This window comes from Mobula birostris, chromosome 5 (assembly GCF_030028105.1).
Source record: "Mobula birostris isolate sMobBir1 chromosome 5, sMobBir1.hap1, whole genome shotgun sequence".
Lineage (NCBI taxonomy): Eukaryota > Metazoa > Chordata > Chondrichthyes > Myliobatiformes > Myliobatidae > Mobula > Mobula birostris.
Genome location: NC_092374.1, coordinates 37,909,641 through 37,927,489, shown reverse-complemented (window position 1 = coordinate 37,927,489; position 17,849 = coordinate 37,909,641). Strand labels below are relative to the sequence as shown.

Sequence of the window (17,849 nt, the reverse complement as noted above, 5' to 3'; positions counted from 1 at the left end):
AAAAATACTATAATACATGAACAATTAATCATGGTTCAGAGTTCCCACTCACCTGGACTTCCTTTCCTGTATGCAGAGGGCATCAGGGAGGAGGCACAGGAGTCTTAAGACTTACACTCAATATTTTAAAAAAAAGCTCTTCCTTTCTTCTATCAGATTTTTGAACGATAATATGAACCCGTGAACACTACCTCACTTTTCCTCTTCTGCACTTTTATCATACTGTATCTCATAGTAATTTTTTTATGTCCTGCACTACTGCTGTCACAAAACAGCACATTTTGTGACATATTTCAGTGATAATAAACCCGATTCTGATTCAAGAAAGATTCCACAAGGTGAAAAGAACTGCAACAGTTCTACAATCCTAGATACTGAAAGAACCTGCTGCTAAAGAACACTAGGTAAGGGACATCTCTTTCCACAAAATCCATCACCACAATGTGCCTAGTGATATATCCTGACATCCAGAATCTTAATATTAAATAGGAAGCAAGCTGCAGGGGAAGTATCACCAAAACAACTCAATTCGGATACAATACAGGTGTCCCCTGCTTTTCAAATGTTCACTGTTATGAAAGACTTACATTAGTTACCTGCTTTCGCTAACAGAAGGTGTTTTCACTGTTATGAAAAAAGGCAGCGCGCGCCCCGAGCAGCCGCTCCTCCCCCGGAACTGCATTCTCGCCGGCATTGCTTAAACACGTGCCTGTGAGCAGCCATTAGCAAGATGAGTTCTAAGGTATCGGAAAAGCTTAAGAGAGCTCGTAAGGGTGTTACACTTAGTGTAAAACTAGACATAATTAAGCGTTTCGATCGTGGTGAACGAAGTAAGGACAAAGTGAGCTTGGCTGGCGGAAGTTGACGAAGATGATGTTGAAGAGGTTTTGTTATCCCATGACCAAGAACTGATAGATGAAGAGCTGATGCAATTGGAAAAGGAAAGGATAACAATCAAAACCAAATGCAGTAGCGAACGGACCAAAAGTGAAGTCGTCCAGGAACTGAACGTGAAGCAACTGTGTGAGATTTTTGCTGCAATGATTGCAGAAAAGTACGACTTTAATTTTGAAAGAACTGCATGAGATTTTCGCTGCAATTGACAACAATGGTTGCAGAAAAGTACAACTTTAATTTTGAAAGGGTACGTAGGTTTAGGGCACATTTGCAGGATGGTTTGAGTGCTTACAAAGAACTGTATGATAGAAAGATGCGCGAGTCTAAGCAGTCAAGCATACTGTCGTTTTTCAAGCCTTCCACAGCAGATGACGAAACTCGGCCTTTGACATCGAGGCAGGCAGACAGAGAAGAAGGTGACCTGCCTGCCCTGATGGAAACAGACGACGATGAGATGACACCCCAGTGTCCCACCACTCCAACCCCCGAGCCGCAGACTGACACATTGCCGCGGAGAATGCAGCAGTAGCCGGGACGCACCCAACACATCTTTAAGAAAAAAGCCAAAATAAACAAGCTAATTAATTAGGTGCCGCCCAGCACATAATTAATTAGCTTGTTTATTTTGGCTTTTTTCTTAAAGATGTGCTGGGTGTGTCCCGGCTACCGCTGCACCCCTGCATGCTTCGCAGATTGGTATCGGTTCGCTGCCCGGAGGCTGGGGACCACTGCACCACCCCAACCTCCGACGACTCAGCCTAACACACCATCATCAGTTGTACTCAGCGCTGTCTTCCCGATTCAAGTAATACTACACTGTACATACATTATTTCTACTTTATATAGGCTGTGTATTTTTATGTGTTATTTGGTATGATTTGGCAGCTTCATAGCTTAAGGGTTCCTGGAGAGTGTTTCTGCTGAGAGCGCTTGTGCCGTGTTTCTGCCAAAGGGCACTTGTGTGAGATTTTCGCTACGGAGAACAGTGCGGCAATGATTGTAGAGAAGTATTTCTACTTTATATAGGCTTTGTATTCATCATATCATTCCTGCTTTTACTATATGTTACTGTTATTTTAGATTTTGTGTGTTATTTGGCATGATTTGGTAGGTTATTTTTTGGGTCTGCGAACGCTCACAAATTTTCCCCATATAAATAAATGGTAATTGCTTCTTCATTTTACGACATTCTGACTTACGAACCATTTCATAGGAACGCTCTACCTTCGGATGGCGGGAGAAACCTGTACTTTATTCTGTTTTAAGATGCCAAAGTACACACATAGAGTATTATTTTAGAATAGCTCTTGTATTTTTAAACATCTGGATCTTTAAATGTCGTTTTTTGTTGCCTGCTGCTTGTTCAGTCAGGTTTCACTATGTCACTATGTCATGCAATTGTTAGTTTGAGCTGTGAACACCTGTCCTAACGTAGGATCTCAACCCGAAACATTGACTTTTTGTCTCTACAGGTGCAGTTCAACCCACCAAATTCCTCCAGCACTTTGGTTTTTGCTTCAGATTCCAGCATTTACAGTCTCTCATGTCTTAATTGTTTCTAATGTACTTACAACATACAACAGGCTGTGATTCAGCTCATTGCCCACACTCAACACAGGAATTCCAACTGTGCTATCCTCTTATTTCTCTGTAACGTTACAATTTATTCTCTCCACTTTCATTATTGCCCTCTGACTCTTATGTCAATTACCTGCATGGTAAATAATTATCCTACCAGCACATCGAGACATGAGAGGAAACTGCAACAAACTGAGAAAACGAAGAAGGGAGAATGTGCAACCCCATACAACCAGTTCTCAAGGTCAGGATCAAACTCAGGTACCTGGAGTTGAGGCAACAGCATTAATTGCTGCATCACATTGCAGACTGAATCACGCAGCATAATAGCTGCTTTGAAGATGCTGGAAGCCAAAATGCATTACCTACACCATCCTGACTGAAATTGATTGTAATTGCTTTACAGCATGATTGGATTGGATTGGATTGGACTTGATAGTATGGGTGTCTAGACCGTCCCTAAAAGGAGCTTGGGGAAGATGAAGCCAGTGAACACTGATGTGGATAAAAGAGACTAGTCCATGGTAGATGATGAGAGAGGGTAGCTACCCTCAAGTACAAACCAGGAACAACTGTGCAGGCACGTAGATGTCAGCGAATTAGACCAGCGGGACGAGTTTAAAAAGACAGCTTTATAGAGTGGGCGCATGAGAATGGGGGGCAGGAGGGGGAGGGGCGCGCGCTTTGGCTCAACAGGGCTAAAGCGATAACAGGTTGAGGCGAGGCAAGTTACTCGTGAAGAATAGGAATAGGAAGTATGTCTGTGAAGCCAGTGTTCTGTATTGGGTGTCAGATGTGGGATGTCCGGGAGACTCCCAGCCTCACCGATGGCCACATCTGCACCAGATGCGTCAAGGTGCAGCTCCTTAGGGACCGGGTTAGGGAACTGAAGGTGCAGCTTGCTGACCTTCATCTGGTCAGGAAAAGTGAGGAGGGGACAGAGAGGAGCTACAGGCAAGTAGTCACACCGGGACTCAAGAGACAGGTAAGTGGGTAACAATCAGGAGAGGGAAGGGCAAGAGTCAGATACTAGAGAGTACCCCCCTGTGGCTGTCCCCCTTAACAATAAGTACTCCTGTTTGAGTACTGTTGGGGGGAGGGGGAAGGGAACGACCTACCTGGAGAAAGCAACAGTGGCTGTGCCTCTGGCACAGAATCTGGCCCTGTGGCTCAGAAGGGAAAGGAAGAGGATGGCAGCAATGATAGGAAACTCTATAGTTAAGGGGTGAGACAGGCAATTCTGTGGATGCAGGAAAGAAACGCGGATGGTAGTCTGCCTCCCAGGTGCCGGAGTCCAGGATGTTTCTGATTGCGTCCACGACATCCTGAAATGCGAAGGTGAACAGTCAGAGGTCATGGTATATATTGGTACCAATGACATAGGTAGGAAAGGGGAGGAGGTCCTGAAAACAGATTACAGGGAGTTTTTTTTAAATTAACTGCAATCGTGAACAATAGCCAGATCAGAAATGCTGATCAAGTCAGCTAGTTCCCAAAGAGAACTTTGATAGTTAATCAGATGGTTCACTGCTGCTCAGTGATAACAGGCACAAGGGTCGCTCGCCCCTGTACCCCAGAAACACACCTGAACAGTGCGGTGGAGGTACGTCCTATGTATGACCTGATCTGAAAGCATCATGTTGACTCATAACAGATCGAGTTCACGGTGGAACAGCTTAGTCAAGGATGGGGTGATCAGCAGAGATGGACAAATTATACCTCCACTACCCCGGAGTTAGGAAGGAAGTTGAGAAACAGGATCTCAAAAGGTAGTAATCTTGGGATTACTGCCTATGTCACGTGACAGTGAGTATTAGAATAGAATGAGATGGAGGAAAAATGCCTGGCTGAGGGATTGGAGCAGGGAATTTAGGTTTCTGGATCATTGGGACCTCTTTTGGGGCAGGCGTGACCTGTACGAAAAGGACGAGTTGCACCTGAACCCGAGGGGGACCAGTATCCTGGCAGGGAGGTTTGCTAAGGCCACTGGGGAGAGTTTAAACTAGAATCGCTGGCGGGTGGGAACTGAACTGAAGAGACAGAGGAAGGAGAGGTTAGCTCACAAATCAAGAAAGCTTGTAGACAGTGTGAGAGGGAGGATAGGCAGGTGATAGAGAAAGGACCCTCAGATTGATGGTTTCAGATATGTCTATTTTAATGCGAGGAATATCATGAACAAAGCAGATGAACTTTGAGCATAGGTCAGTACTTGGAAATATGATGTTGTGGCCATTACAGAGACTTGGATGGCTCAGGGGCAGGAATAGCTACTTCAAGTGCCAAGCTTCAGATGTTTCAGAAAGGACAGAGAGGGAAGCAAAAGAGGTGTGGGTGTGGCACTGCTGATCAGAGATAGTGTCACCGCTGCAAAAAAGGAGGGAGTCATGGAGAGATTGTCTACGGAGTCTCTGTGGGTGCAAGTTAGGAACAGCAAGGGGTCAATAACTCTACTGGGTGTTTTTTCTAGACCACCCAACAGTAACAGGGACATCAAGGAGCAGATAGGGAGACAGATTCTGGAAAGATGCAATAACAACAGGGTTGTTGTGCTGGGATATTTTAATTTCTCAAATATTGATTGGCATCTCCCAAAAGCAAGGGGTTTAGATGGCGTGGAGTTTGTTAGGTGTATTCAGGAAGGTTTTTTGACACAATATGCAAATAAGCCTACAAGAGGAGAGGCTGTACTTGATCTGATATTGGGAAATGAACCTGGCCAGGTGTCGCCTCTCTCAGTGGGAGAGCATTTTGGAGATAGTGATCACAATTCTATCTCCATTACCATAGCATTGGAGAGGGTTAGGAACAGACAGGTTAGGAAAGTGTTTAATTCGAGTAAGGGGATTTATGAGGCTATCAGGCAGGAACTTGGAAACATAGAAACACAGAAAACCTACAGCACAATACAGAGCCTTCGGCCCACAAAGTTGTACCAAACATGTCCCTACCTTAGAAATTACTAGGCTTACCCATAGCCCTCTATTTTTCTAAGCTCCACATACCTATCCAAAAGTCTCTTAAAAGAACCTATTTTATCCACCTCCACCACCCATTCCACGGCAGCCCATTCCACGCACCCTACACTCTCTGTGTAAAAAACGTACCCCTGACATCTCCTCTGTGCGTACTCACCAGTACCTTAAACCTGTCTTCTTGTGGCAACCATTTCAGCCCTGGTAAAAAGCCTCTGACTATCCACACGATCAATGCCTCTCATCATCTTATACACCTCTATCAGGTCACCTCTCATCCTCCGTCGCTCCAAGGAGAAAAGGCCGAGTTCACTCAACCTATTTTCATAAGGCATGCTCCCCAATCCAGGCAACATCCTTGTAAATCTCCTCTGCACCCTTCCTGTGGTTTCCACATCCTTCTTGTAGTGAGGCGACCAGAACTGAGCACAGTACTCCAAGTGGGGTCTGACCAGGGCCCTATATAGCTGCAACATTACCTCTCAGCTCCTAAATTCAATTCCACGATTGATGGAGGCCAATATGCCGTATGCCTTCTCAACCACAGAGTCAACCTGCGCAAGTGCTTTGAGCGTCCTATGGACTCGGACCCCCAGATCCCTCTGATCCTCCACATTGCCAAGAGTCACCATTAATACTATATTCTGCCATCATATTTGACCTACCAAAATGAACCACTTCACATTTATCTGGGTTGAAGTCCATCTGCCACTTCTCAGCCCAGTTTTGCATCCTATCAATGTCCCGCTGTAACCTCTGACAGCCCTCCACACTTTCAACAACACCTCCAACCTTTTTGTCATCAGCAAACTTACTAACCCATCTCTCCACTTCCTCATCCAGGTCATTTAAAACAATCACGAAGAGTAGGAGTCCCAGAACAGATCCCTGAGGCACACCACTGGTCACCGACCTCCATGCAGAATATGACCTGTCTACAACACTCTTTGCCTTCTGTGGGCAAGCCGGTTCTGGATCCACAAAGCAATGTCCCCTTGGATCCCATGCCTCCTTACTTTCTCAATAAGCCTTGCACGCGGTACCTTATCAAATGCCTTGCTGAAATCCATATACACTACATCTACTGCTCTTCCTTCATCAACGTGTTTAGTCACATCCTCAAAAGATTCAATCAGGCTAGTAAGGCACAACCTGCCTTTCGCAAACCCATGCTGACTATTCCTAATCATATTATACCTCTCCAAATATTCATAAATCCTGTCTCTCAGGATCTTCTCCATCAACTTACCAACCACTGAACTCACTGGTCTATGATTTCCTGGGCTATCTCTACTCCCTTTCTTGAATAAAGGAACAACATCCACAACCGTCCAATCCTCCGGGACCACTCCCGTCCCCATTGATGATGCAAAGATCATTGCCAGAGGCTCAGCAATCTCCTCCCTCGCCTCCCACAGTAGCCTGGGGTACATCTCATCCGGTCCTGGCAACTTATCCAACTTGATGCTTTCCAAAAGCTCCAGCACATCCTCTTTCTTAATATCTACATGCTCAAGCTTTTCAGTCCGCTGCAAGTCATCCCTACAATCACCAAGATCCTTTTCCATAGTGAATACTGAAGTATTCATTAAGTACCTCTACTATTTCCTCCGGCTCCATACACACTTTCCCACTGTCACACGCGATTGGTCCTATTCTTTAACGTCTTATCCTCTTGCTCTTCACATACTTGTAGAATGCCTTGGGGTTTTCCTTAATCCTGCCCACCAAGGCCTTCTCATGGCCCCTTCTGGCTCTCCTAATTTCCTTCTTAAGTTCCTTCCTGTTAGCCTTATAATCTTCCAGATCTCTAACATTACCTAGCTCTCTGACCCTTTTGTAAGCTTTTCTTTTCTTCTTGACTAGATTTATTACAGCCTTTGTAGACCACGGTTCCTATACCCAACCATAACTTCCCTGTCTCATTGGAACGTACCTATGCAGAACTCCACACAAATATCCCCTGAACATTTGCCACATTTCTTCCGTACGTTTCCCTGAGAACATCTGTTCCCAATTTAAGCTTCCAGTTTCCTGCCTGATAGCCTCATAATTCCCCTTACTCCAATTAAATGCTTTTCCAACTTGTCTGTTCCTATCTCTCTCCAATGCTATTGTAAAGGAGCTAGAATTATGATTACTATCTCCAAAATGCTCCCCCACTGAGAGATCTGACACCTGACCAGGTTCATTTCCCAATACCAAACCAAGTACAGTCTCTCCTCTTGTCAGCTTATCTACATATTGTGTCAAGAAACCTTCCTGAACACACCTAACAAACTTCATCCCATCTAAACTCCTTGCTCTAGGGAGATGCCAATCGATATTTGGGAAATTAAAATCTCCCATCATGACAACTCTGTTATTATTACACCCTTCCAGTATCTGTTTCCCTATCTGCAATTTTGGAAGCATAAATTATGAACAGATGTTCTTAGGAAAGCATACAGCAGAAATGTGGTAAATGTTCAGAGGATATTTGCGTGGTGTTCTGCATAGGTACGTTCCAGTGAGACGGAAAGGATGGTAGGTTACAAGAACCATGCTGTACAAAGGCTGTTGAAAATCTAGTCAAGAAGAAAAGCTTATGAAAGGTTCAAAAAACTAGGTAATGATAGAGATCTAGAAGATTATAAGGCTAGCAGGAAGGAACTTAAGAATGAAATTAGGAGAAGCAGAAGGGGCCATGAGAAGGACTTGCCGAGCAGGATTAAGGAAAACCCCAAGGCATTCTACAAGTATATGAAGAGCAAGAGGATAAGTAGTGAGAGAATAGGACCAATCAAGTGTGAAACTGGAAAAGTGTGTATGGAACCTGAGCAGATAGCGGAGGTACTTAATGATACTTTGCTTCAGTATTCACTATGGAAAGGACCTTGGTGATTGTCGGGACAACCCACAGTGCACTGAAAAGCTTAAGCCTATAGACATTAAGAGGATGTAGTGGAACTTTTGGAAAGCAGCAAGTTGGATAAGTCACAGGGACCGGATGAGATATACCCCAGGCTACTGTGAGAAGCGAGGGAGGAGATTGCTGAGCCTCTGGCAATGATTTTTGCATCATCAATGGGGACGGGAGAGGTTCCGGAGGATTGAAGGGTTGAAGATGTTGTTCCCTTATTCAAGAAAGGGAGTAGAGATAGCCCAGAAAATTACAATCCAGTGGGTCTTACTTCAGTGGTTGGGAACTTGATGGAAAAGATCCTGCGAGGCAGGATTTATGAACATTTGGAGAGGCATAATACGATTAGGACCCGTCAGCATGGCTTTGTCAAAGGCAGGTCATGCCTTACAATCCTGATTGAATTTTTTGAGGATGTGACTTTGAGGATGAAGGTAGAGCAGTAGATGTAGCGTATATGGATTTCAGCAAGGCATTTGATAAGGTACCCATGCAAGGCTTATTGAGAAAGTAAGGAGACATGGGATCCAAGGGGACCTTGCTTTGTGGATCCAGAATTGGTTTGCCCACAGAAGGCAAAGAGTAGCTGTAGAGGGTCATATTCTGCATGGAGGTCAGTGACTAATGGTGTGCCTCAGGGATCTGTTCTGGGATCTCTTCTCTTCATGATTTTTATAAATGATCTGGATGAGGAAGTGGAGGGATGGATTAGTAAATTTTCTGATGACACAAAGATGAGGGTGTTGTGGATAGTGTGGAGGTACTGTCAGAGGTTACAGTAGGATATTGATAGGTTGCAAAACTGGGCTGAGAAGTGGCAGATGGAGTTCAACCCAGATAAGTGTGTGATGGTTCATTTTGGTAGGTCAAATATGATGGCAGACTATAGTATTAATGGTAAGACTCTCGGCAGTGTGGAGGATCAGAGGGATCTTGGGGTCCATGTCCACAGGACACTTAAAGCTGCTGTGCCTGTTGACTGTGTGATTAAGGCGGCATATGGTGCATTGGCCTTCATCAACCGTGGGATTGAGTTCAAGAGCCGAGAGGTAATGTTACAGTTGTATAGAACCCCGGTCAGACCCCACTTGGAGTACTGTGCTCAGTTTTGGTCACCTCACCGCAGAAAGAATGTGTAAACTATAGAAAGGGTGTACAGGGGATTTACAAGGATGTTGCCTGGATTGGGGAGCACACCTTATGAGAATAGGTTGAATGAACTTAGCCCTTTCTCCATGGAGTGACGGAGGATGAAAGGTGATCTGACAAGATGATGAGAGGCATTGATCGTGTGGATAGGCAGAGGCTTTTTCCCAGGGCTGAAATGGCTAACACGAGAGGCACAGTTTTAAGGTGCTTGGAAGGAGGCACAGAGGAGATGTCAGGGGTAAGTTTTTTTTTAAAAAACGCAGAGAGTGGTGAGTGCGTGGAATGGGCTGCCAGCGACTGTGGTGTAGATGGATACGATAGTGTCTTTTAAGAAGCTCCTAGATAGGTACATGGAGCTTAGAAAAATAGAGGGCTATGGGTAACCCTTGGTAATTTCTAAAGTAAGTACATGTTCGCACTGAATAGTGAGCTGAAGGATCTGTACTGTGCTGTAGGTTTTCAATGTTCTATGTACAATGAAACAGCTCTCAAATGAACTATAGAAACCTGCTTCTCTATGTATGGCACTATTCAAAAGCAATTCTTGCACCAAAGCAAGCTATAGCCAAACGTGCACTGAATGTTTCTATTCGTGGTAAGATGTCTCCATGCAGTTTAGTGCAGGTCATATGCATTGAAGACTAGCAAGCAACTTATCTGTATGCCATGTTCATGCAGTAAATATTTAATGATCAAGTCTTGTCAAATTCTATCATATAGCACACAAATTTTTGTGGTATTCACAATATAATTAAACATTTAAGGAACTACTGGATAGACAAATGGGTGAAAAAAGGAGGAATATGTGGGAAGGAAGGGTTAGATTGATCTTGGAGTAGGTTAAAAGGCTTGTATTTTGTGATCTAGCTTCCCGTAGAGGCAAAAATCCCAATCATGCTTGTCTCACAATTAGGCCTGAACATACTATGAAGCATGAGGGAAAAAAGCTGTCTGCAGCAAACTGGTGATGAACAAGACTTTGAAAATAATCACTCACTATTAAGATCAAGTGTAAATAACACTGGAAATTAACAAAGGAGAAATTTCAGGTATTCTGAATGATTTATTGCAAAAAAAATTCTCAAATCCTCATATTGGTACAGAAGGAAAAAATATACAAGAGCTTTTGAATTCCAGTGAAACTTTAAATAAAAATTCAAATTCCTTTCCCAATTGCCTCTAATTTCAGCTACTAAAAATCAGAATATAACAAAATTATATTTACTACCATTTTGTTCTACAAGACTATGTCAATATCGCAGTTCATACCATAGTTTTCACCGGCTGTTGATTTTTCATATGCAATTGAAAACGTTTGGTTTTAGGTATCAGCTGAATAACAGGAGATGAACTTCCTAGAACAAATAGGAAAAGTTAATATTCATTTTGCAGGCACTGGTACATTTCAAATAATGTGTGTTTCAAAAAGGGCAGTTGCAAGACAAGAGTAAAGGGCTTTGCTATTTTTATTGGAAGCATGCAGAGGAAGTTGAATTTCCCCAAAGAATAGATCAAAACTGAGGCTACACACTTTCTAGAAAAGCTATCAACTCATTGGCACTAACACATATTGAGCTCACAGCAGATACAAGAGAATTCCGGATCTGGTGAACCTGGCTGTAAAAGCAATGCCTTCTTGTGGGAGGAAAATGAACAGAAAAAAAACACAGAAAATAGAGATGATATACAAATCAAAATACACAAACTCAACAGTATTACCTCCAAATGGGGCTTCTTTCCCTGAAGTGAAATCACTTGTATGGTACAGTTGAAAAGCATTTTTGTGAATAAATAGCATCCTACATGAAAACAAAATAAAATGACAGTAAGGAAAATATGATTTGACAAGATGCAACATAATTAGAAACATACAAATATTCTTAAATAGCTATCAAATTGTACATGAAGAAAACTGCATGTCAGCATACCATACCTATGCCAATCATTTTTGTCCCAACAAAACAGTATACTTCTATACAAATCCCTATTTAAATGCCTTGCTTATTCAAATCCCTGTTTAAAAGTCCCTTAAGTGATTTCATCACCTGGTTCCATCATCTCCACTGGCAACTACGTAGTTCTATTTCTCATCCACCCTCTCGGTAAGAAAAACTGCCCTTTCAAATTCTCTTTAAAACTCCCTCCTCTCATTTAAAAATCTATTACCTCTTTTTTGATATTCCAGCCTTGGGAAATTGATCCTGACTGAGCTAACTGTGCTACCTGCTTTGAAAGCCTGAATTGTTATGTCTAACAAATTTGTCAAAGGAACAATTTCTTTATAAAAAGTTTTAGTGATTAGTTAACTATAAAACAAAGGGTATAGCTGAGCGTGCTAAGAAGTTATGTTGTCAAATGACAGCTTATAGACCCCATAAGTATTTGCCAAAGTCTTGAATCCTCCAAGAGAACCCCAACTTTGTCATGGGGTTTGGTGGCTTGTGTGTCTTAATGACCTGGCTATGTTGGCTGGAGTTAGGGCCTTGTGCTTTGACTCTTAGTTGGGCCACTCATGCCAAAACAGTCAAAGGGTGGAGTCTAGACTAAGGGTAGTCCAAAGGTCCTCCAGGTTCAAGGGTTCAGCTCAGGACTAACAACCCCAACTGGTCAAAAAATAATGTTACAGAAAGAGCAATGAAGAACCCTTCTATATCTGTGTGCACCTAAAGGCAGACAGAGATGGAGGAGCTTCACTGCTGTCCGAATGCCAGCAACGTAATGGGCAGAGAGTAAAGTCCTGGATGGAACTAAGCAATTCCCTGCGGCAAAAAGCAACCTGAACTACTCTGTTTCTTTTTAAAACCTTAAAGTTAAGTGCCTAAGGAAGTATTAAGCATTCTCTTTCCCTTTGTTTGTCTCATTATTTGTTGTAGTAACTTTAGATTTGCATCATTATCGCAGTCATAGATTTACAAGCACAGAAACAGGTCCTTCAGCCCAACAGTTCCATGCTGACCAAGTTCCCTATCCCTGCTAGTCCCATTTGCCAGCATTTGGCCCATAACCTTCTAAATCTTTCCAATCAATGTACCTGTCATTTAAAAGCTGTTTTTGCAATGCTTCAACCCACTTCCTCTGGCAGCTCACTCCACAATACCATCCGCAGGTCCCTCCGTTCTTGATTCCCCAACTCTCGGGAAAAAGACAGTGTTTTCATCCTATGCCCGTCATGGATTTTACACCCTTTAGTCCCCTACACTAAGGGATAAGAATCTAGCCTGCCTATAACTCAGTCCTTCAAGTCCTGGCAACAGCCTTGTAAATACTTTCTGCACTTTCTTGTTTAATAACATATTTCCTGCAACAATGCAACCAAAACTGAATGCAATACTAAGAGTGGCTTCATGAGCATCCTATACAACTGCACCAAGATCTCCCAGCTTTTACAGAATGCCCTGATTTATAAAGGTCAGATGGCAAAAGCTTTCTTCACCAACTACTTGCGACTTCTTTTAGTGAAGCATGTATGTGTAGTCCAAGATTCCTCTGTTCACTGTGAAAGTTCTACATGCATTTGACTTTCCAGACTGCAACACCTTTCACTTATCTCAATTAAGCTCCATTTGTCATTCCTCAGCCCACTTAACTTTCCCAGTAATTTTTGATAACCCTCTTCATTCACCAACATATCACCTATTTTAGTGTCATCTGCAAACTTACTAATCACGAACTGTACAATACTATCCAAATCATCTCCAGGTTTAACCTATCCCATCTCAACTTACCAGAAATCTTACATGCTTTCCTCCATATTTCTACCCAAGTTCAGCTGAAGAATCCTTACATTTGAAGTTCTGATGAAACAGGATTGACCCAAAACATTGATCCTGTATCTATCCACAGATATTTCTTTAGCATCTACAAACATTTCCATTTTTTAAATTTTAGATTACTGATACCTACAGCATCTTAATTTAGAAATCTTGCTTTATAATAGTGCTCAAGAGACAAAGAAAATCCCCATCTTCATTATTAGTCATAAAAGCATTTGGCAACACAACAGATATGAACAGATAATGTATACAACAAATACTGGATTAGTTTGATAATGCATCATATTAAGCTGACATATCAATTCTCAGAGACATTGGTTTCTTTATGTTTGATTGGAGAAAATAAAGACTGTCCTTAGAATCAGCATCACCTCACCACAAATTTATTCCTCACCCTGATCATTGTCACTAGTTGGACTAAACTGCCTGCACCTTTACTGGACTTCATTTTGAAGCTAACAGTTCATATTCCATCCAATACAATTTCCACTTCCACTCTGCAGTAGAAACAATTAATGCTACTAATCTCAAATCCTCCAGTGCTGAAACTGTTGACTCTACATATAAATATTCCAATCAATTAATAGCCAGCATCTCACCTTTCACCATGTATATACCTCCAGATTACAGTAAACAGCAGCCCATACAAAACTCATTGGTAGCCTTTCTTCCCCATCAATTTCCTTGCTATCAGGATTCAGATAAGAAATGGGGGGGGGAGAGCATAAGGGAGGGGACGGTTAAGAGTAGTGATTACAAGTCGATATCAGATTTCTAGATCTGATGGGCTTAATGGCTCCATTCTGTGCTACAACTCTATGCAAGCTGATAACCAAATAGAAAATGCTGAGAAATCCTCTGCTGAAACTGCCTTAAAGAAACACAAGATGACATTCCTTGACATTAAGCTTTACCAGAAAGTTTTAGACCAAAGTCAGAAGCAACAGCAAGGTGGAAAATTAAAGCAGTGGAACTACCCCACCCCCATGTCCCACAATTCCCTTAAATATTATAAATTCACTGATGTCTTTTGTATAGTGCTATAATGGTAGGCACAACACTTTATAGTACAGGTGACCTGGGTTCAGTTCTCACAACTATCTGTAGAATTTGTTTGTTCTCTATGACCATGTAAGTTTCTTCCGGGTGCTCCGGTTTGATGTACTGGTTGGTAGGTGAATTGGTCCTTGCAAGTTGTCCCGAGATTAGGCTAGGGTTAAATCAGGGTTGTTGGGCATTGCGGCCCGAAGGGCCAATTCCATGCTGTATATCCATAAATATAAATAAATGAATTCAATGAATGAAAAAAAATCAGGATTATGCTTGAAAAATGTATGAGGTGTCTCCCAATATAGAAATTCTTTTCTGCATTCTGTGTCTCCATATAAAGAAAGCAAGATGAACAGGAAATCCCACAGGAGTACATATCAAGAGTGCAGGTAGAAGGGCAGGAAAAAAAAAGTGTCCTAGACCAAATGATCCCTTTGGAATTCAGGGATTACTTTCTCAAATTCAGATTGGTTTATTTGCACATATATACCAAGGTGCAATGAAATTTATTGCTGGCATGAAATTCATGGTAACAATTAGTGCAAAGCCAGACAAATGGTGAGAAATTCTGCAAAACCAAAGTCGAAGAAGTTGCCTTGAAACATCGACACTTGTACACTTCCATCGTACCTGCTGAGTTCCTCCAGCATTTTGTGGGTGTTGCAAAGTCTGTAATGCTGTATAAGGTTATTAGAAAATTGATGGTCTCGGAAGAGATTAGTAGGGAAGACGGCCAAAATATGAAGCCCCATATCCTAGTTCTCAGCAAGTGCATAAGTCTAATACATGAAAGGTGAAGACATAAAGGAGAGGCAAATATTTTAGGGAAACTGGGTGACTTGAAGGCAGCCACGGAATGGAAACAGTAAGCATGGAATGGGCGAGCCTTTGCTGCTGGTTAGCGGCTGTCACAGCGATGGAGGGAAAGGCGGGCGTGAGGGGCGAAGCCGAATCCCACGCGGCCTAACACGCAATCCGCGCCAGGTTTTCCTCATAATCCTCACACCTCTCCAGGCGTCGGTCTTCCGCCTCATCTTCACTCTCCTGGACCGAGCCCTCTACGATCGTCTCGTCGCTTTCGCTATCCGACACCGGCTGGCTCGCCATCTCCGACCCACCAGCACCGGCAGCGGCAACCGAGCGAGCAGCGACAGCCGCGCGCGGGCTCGGAACCAATCGCTCGACCGCCAGTGAGCATGCGCATCTGCACAGCGTCGTTTGCCCTCTCTCAGCGGTCCCGACTGGCAGGTACGTTCCCACTGATCACCTAGCAGTGATTGCTGATGGATTTGGCAAATTTTCCAAAATGTAAACAATGTATATTGGTTGCTTTAGTCGGATCTGTATGGTTGCTTTATGAGGGGGGGGGGCATTGGCAGGTATGAAAGTACCTTTGGGGGGTGTTGGGCTAAGAAGTGTTGGGAAATGCTGCCTTAGCTCGAGCATTGAGATGATGTTGTGGTGCTATTAAATCATTCTCAATTTCAGCATTTCTGATAGAAATGGGCGGAGTTTTTACATCTACTCAGCTTACAGTTAGCAATGGTTTTTTGGGTTAACACAAGAGAACATAAAGTGGTCATTCAATAATGGCAATATTAGTGGAGGGTTGGGAGCACTTCATTCGTAAGGTCTTTAGTTTTGGGTGGATTGGAAATGAATGGACACAAAATCTTGGATTGTTTAATGTGGAATATGGTCCCAGTGTACCACGTTCTGTCCCTACTCCATGGCTTTTCCCTTTGCCTGTAGTTGTTTTGGGCCTTTAGGAAAAGGTCAAGGTGGGGAGCAATTATTTATCAGTGGCACAGAAAGTTCGGCAGTATGGTTATGGTAGATATTATAGATTACTAGATATTACACAGTTCGTTCTAAAGATCCAGCGCCAGGTGGTTATGTTCCGAAGTTTCAGATGACTATAAAGAAAAGATGATCAGACAGTATCAGTATTGATGTCAGAGATAGCCACTATTATTTTAGCCTTGGAATGGGTCCAAAAAAAATTCACCCTGATTATGTACTTCTGTGCTCTGTTTCGTTCTCAGTCTTGAAATCTATTTAAACAGGTACTTCTAATTGTAGGTCAGACATTCTTCCTGAGTTTGGACAACATCAGTTGACGGTTGCAGGGTCTATGCCTGTGTATTCGTTTCATTCCTGCCCTGTTTGGGATTGAAGGAAATAAGGTGGCAGACGTTCTTGCAAAACAATCACTTAAATTTGAGGATATAAATGTAGTGGCGCCTTTGCATAAGGGTTAGATGAAAGGCATTAGTCAAAAGTCTATTCAATCACTGTAGCAATAAAGTTGGGACAAAGAAAGGAAAGGACAGTATTTATATAAAATTCAGAGGATGGTGGGAACTCAACTGGGAGATGGATATAAAAATCGAAAAAAAAAGTTATATTTACATATTGGACATACCAGGTTGAATAATTCCCTGTTCAGAATTAACATGCATGATAAGAGCATCTGTAGGAAGTACACTTGTCAAGAAATCGTTCCACATATATTGTTTAAATGCTGTTCCTACGGGGTGCAAAGGAAACATAGCTAAATTGAGATCTTTAGGATAGACATAGTTTAACATGGAACATTTGTCAGGATATCATTGCCATCATAATGTATACAAGTGCATATTTGACTCTCTGCAAAGCATTAGACTTTTTGATTTTGAGTTTTTTTGGGGTGGGAATTTAGTGGATATACTTCCTATCTCTTTGCTCCACACTCCAACTCCAACAAATCGTGGTAATGCACCTTATTGGTTTGTAAACCACCATTTAACTTTACAAAATGATGAAGAAGCAAGTTTTCAATTTGCTTGCAGCTCATGTAAATATTGCAAAAGATTACGATCATGTGGGTGTAGATAGAGAGAAAATGAAAGTTAAGGGGCTTTGCAAACTGTAGTGGAATTATGACTTATTGCTAATAGTCTCCAACCCTTCCCCCAACCCCTATTTTTTTGTTGCCTTTCTCACAAGTGCACCCCTCTATCCCCCATTATCCAACTTCATGCCCGTACCCTCCTGGTTTCATCCACCTGACATCCACAACACTTCTTTCACCGGTTCCCCTTCTTTCATTTGGTTCTATCTGCCCTTTTTCGCCCCAAAATTAGCTGCCATTATCACCTTCCTTCCTTATCAGATTCCAAATTTCTTTCAGGTTATCAGCCTCCACCTTCCATCTTCATCCTCTCTTTCTCTCACCTGGCCCTGTCTCACTAGCTGCCCCACCTGGCTTCATCGTTCTGCTCTCTCCAGTCCTCTTCTCACCTATTGGCCCCTCCCCGCTCTACACTCAGTGCTGATTCAAGGTCTCAACCTGAAATAGTGACAATTATCTACCTTTCTCCACCTCCCACAGATGCTGTTCAACCTGCTGAGTTCCTCCAGCAATTCCCCCCTCTCCCCCGCTGGAAAACGAAACAGCTCAGGGGTGTATTCTGTCCAAAGGCAAACAGAGTTAATGTTGTTCATTAATGATCCTTCATTTGAACTTGGGTATGTTCACGTATTGGC

The 17,849-nt window shown here is 42.7% G+C and overlaps 1 protein-coding gene across 1 annotated transcript in view; it reads right to left on the bottom strand.

Annotated features, from left to right (window-relative positions):
* The window catches only part of LOC140197484 (uncharacterized), a 138,315-nt gene extending 122,820 nt beyond the window's left edge, over positions 1 to 15,495 (bottom strand). Inside the window, exons 1-3 of the mRNA XM_072257445.1 lie at positions 15,328 to 15,495; positions 11,218 to 11,297; positions 10,768 to 10,853 (exon numbers count right to left, since the gene is read on the bottom strand). Coding sequence (XP_072113546.1) covers positions 10,768 to 10,853; positions 11,218 to 11,297; positions 15,328 to 15,428 — 267 coding nt within the window. The 5' untranslated portion in view covers positions 15,429 to 15,495. The remainder of the gene's footprint in view (positions 1 to 10,767; positions 10,854 to 11,217; positions 11,298 to 15,327) is intronic.
* Between the last annotated feature and the right edge of the window lie 2,354 nt (positions 15,496 to 17,849).